This window comes from Nannospalax galili, unplaced genomic scaffold (genome assembly GCF_000622305.1).
Source record: "Nannospalax galili isolate Female #2095 unplaced genomic scaffold, S.galili_v1.0 scaffold85, whole genome shotgun sequence".
NCBI lineage: Eukaryota > Metazoa > Chordata > Mammalia > Rodentia > Spalacidae > Nannospalax > Nannospalax galili.
Window position 1 is genome coordinate 11,221,823 of NW_008358866.1, and position 3,308 is coordinate 11,225,130.

The 3,308-nt window shown below is 32.5% G+C and overlaps 1 protein-coding gene across 3 annotated transcripts in view; it reads left to right on the forward strand.

Annotated features, from left to right (window-relative positions):
• Casd1 (CAS1 domain containing 1) overlaps nt 1-3,308 on the forward strand; it is an 86,104-nt gene that overhangs the window by 40,943 nt on the left and 41,853 nt on the right. For 2 of the 3 annotated variants that reach the window (XM_029558345.1, XM_008822560.3), the window contains exons 6-8: nt 390-434; nt 858-981; nt 2,569-2,783. In XM_029558345.1, coding sequence (XP_029414205.1) covers nt 390-434; nt 858-981; nt 2,569-2,783 — 384 coding nt within the window. The remainder of the gene's footprint in view (nt 1-389; nt 435-857; nt 982-2,568; nt 2,784-3,308) is intronic. The other variant, XM_029558344.1, reaches the window with a different exon arrangement.

Here is a 3,308-nt window from a genome sequence, read left to right on the forward strand (position 1 = left end):
CCTTAGGGCCCTGACCCTGTTTTTTTTTTTTTTTTTAACTCTTACATTGTGTACCCTGTAGGCTTCCATGAATACCTCTTAATTGACTAACATAATACACTGGAGCTTTACTTTAAGCAACTCACTCAGAGTTCAGATAATAGCAGGTCAAGTTAGATTTCAGCAGTATATGTTTGTGAGAATTAACCTGTATATAGTATTACCACGGAAGATTTCAGGCATTGGATGGCTATCTTATTGTAACAAGAATCCAGCACAGATGCTATAAGCTTAACATGGATTTGTAAGGAAGAAGAACTTAAATTTTAAGGAAAGAACATAGCTAATGTTACTTATATTCAGTCCATGAACTGGCTGCAGCGTGGCTTTAAAGGCTTTTCTTCCTTTAGGACTCCATTGCAAAGCCCCATGTGATTGTAGCAGGCGCTGCCACAGTAAGTTCTTATCTGACTTCTAACAGAATGGTCTTTACTTCACTCTTGAGGACATGCTAAGGAAGTGTTAAATACAATTCTTAATTGTATTTATATTTTAATTTCCATTTTGATTATAATTAATCAGACTGATTAATTTTACTAAAAAAGATCTGAATGAACTGAGTAAATTTCATGTTAAATCTCAGCATTATTTTATATCTAGAATTATATTCCCGAGTGTTGTACATTCAAGTCTATTTTATAGCAGCTTTTTATAATTGTATGTATGTATTTCATTAAATAATTTGACTAAATTTGTTTTAATATTAACTAAAAATGAGAATTATGTTAAAATTACCCTTGTTATAATAGGTGTACTATACACTTCACTTTTTTTATGATAAAGTGCTGAATTAATGCTTAACTTTTTCTGCTTCTTAGTGGTCCATCAAGATCCACAATGGTAGCAGTGAAGCACTCTCTCAATACAAAATGAACATTACCTCTATAGCACCACTACTAGAAAAGCTGGCAAAGACTAGTGATGTTTATTGGGTCTTACAAGGTAAGGGATCCTATTCCAAGAGACAAACTTACTGCTTTATGAGAATAAATTTTGAAATAAGGTTTACAAGATTAGAATAAAATAGTTTCTTGGTTTTTTTTTTTTTATTTAAGGAACAAACTAATAAATATAGTAAGCATAAAATAAATTTAAAAACACCCTCCAAGGAACCTCAGCAGGCAGAATAACTTCAGAATATATTAAATAGATAAACCTGAAAGGCAAATGTGAAATTTGCCTCTGATTTTTTGTTGTTGTTGTTATTGTTGTTGTTGTTGTTTTGCAAAGTATATATTTATTGTGATTGGGAAATACAGAAAAAAAATTTATGATTCTCTTTCGTATTATGATCATTAGAAGTAAATATACTTTGAAAATGACAGAATATATTTAAATTTACATCATCTTGTCTATACTTATACTTTTTTTAAAAGAAGTGGGCATTATTAGATAGGCTCATTTCAGAAATTTATTGGATGCTCATTATTTAACGACTAAAAAAATGAAATGTCTGGAATAGTTTAGCAATTTAAGATGTTTTCTTAATTTTTAAAAATATTTTATTTATTATTTTCTGTGTATGCGTGTATTGCCTGCCTGTAGGTAAGTGCACCCATGTCGTGCAATGCCCGCAGAGGACAGAAGAGCCTGTCGGATCCCCTGGAACTGGAGTTATGAACAGTTGTTAGCTGCCATGTGGGTGCTGGGATTCGAACCCGGGTCTTCTGCAAGAACAGCCAGTGTTCTTAACCGCTGAACCATCTCTCCAGCCCCAAGATGTTTTCAGTAATTCTTACGATTATTTCCAAGTTGAATGCCAAGGTGAAAGGAATAAGAAAGAGTTATAATAATCCATTCCAGGGGCTAGGGAGATGGCTCAGAGCTTAAGAGCACTGACTGCTCTTTCAGAGGACCCAGGTTCAATTCCCAGCACCCACGTGGTGGCTAACAGCTATCTGTAACTCCAGTTTCAGGGGATCTGACACCCTCTTCTAACCTCTGCGGGCACTGCACAACACAGGTTCATACATGTAGGCAATACATTCGTACACATGAATAAAAATAATGAAATATTAAAAATTTATAATTCCACAATTTTTATTTTATTCTTATGAAAATGATACAAAAATAAATATAATAATTGATGAAATACACAGATCTGGGTCCTGATTATCACCTCTAAATTGTGTGAACAAACTTAACAAAACTGAACAGAGATAGAAAAAATGATTATTAGTCTTTGTTAGTCTTCCATAATCTGTTTTTAATTTCTTATAATTATTATTAAGAATTTTAAAGTTTTACAAAATGCTCCAGCATAAAAATGTTGCCCCTAAATTTCATACCTACAAAAGTGGTAAGAGTTCTTTAAATTTGAGGGAGATATTAACTCAAAAGTTGAATGTAAGGTAGGAAATCTATTGTAAACCTTTGCTGACTTTATGTAAAAATGAATTATTATATACCTAACATCATCTGGAGTTTAAGAATAAAGTAAGAAATGTGGATCATCTACCTTACATGAGTATGGTTTCTACCATTAAGAACTTTTTGAAATTTGTTCTAAAATATATTTCCAATGTGCAGATCCAGTTTATGAAGATCTATTAAGTGAAAATAGGAAGATGATCACTAATGAGAAGATAGATGCCTATAATGAAGCTGCAGTCAGCATTTTGAACAGCAGCACCAGAAATTCCAAGTCAAATGTTAAGCTGTTCACAGTTTCCAAATTAATTGCTCAAGAAACCATCATGGAATCTTTGGATGGCTTACATCTTCCCGAATCAAGCAGAGAAACAGTAAGAATTCTTAGATCTGTCAGGAGATAAAGATTATAAATTCAGTTGGTTATAGCCATAATTCATAGAACATGATTACAAATAGTTTGTGTTATTGCAATCCTTATTACTCATTCTAAGGATACATGTGGAAATAAGCTTTCTGTCATCTAGCTGAATCATTGTTAATGCTAAAAAATTGTTAATGCCCCTAAGTTTTAATGCATTTAAAGGACTGCTTTATGGTCTCTTACCTCACACTAAGATTATAAGACTCAACTTCAGTGAACAGCATATATTTTAATATATGAAATCATTTTTATTTCCTTATAGTTCTTACACTCTATGCATTATTCAAGGTATACAATAGGTTGACTGATAGAAAAAATTTACATTAATGTGAAAGAGAACTACAAAAGTATGCATTTTTAAACATTGCAGAAGAAATTAGAGGGCTTCTTAACTTAAAAGCAGTGAATTTCAGCACACTCTTTATCTCCCCTCCCCCGTGTGTGTGTGTGTGTGTGTGTGTGTGTGTGTGTGTGT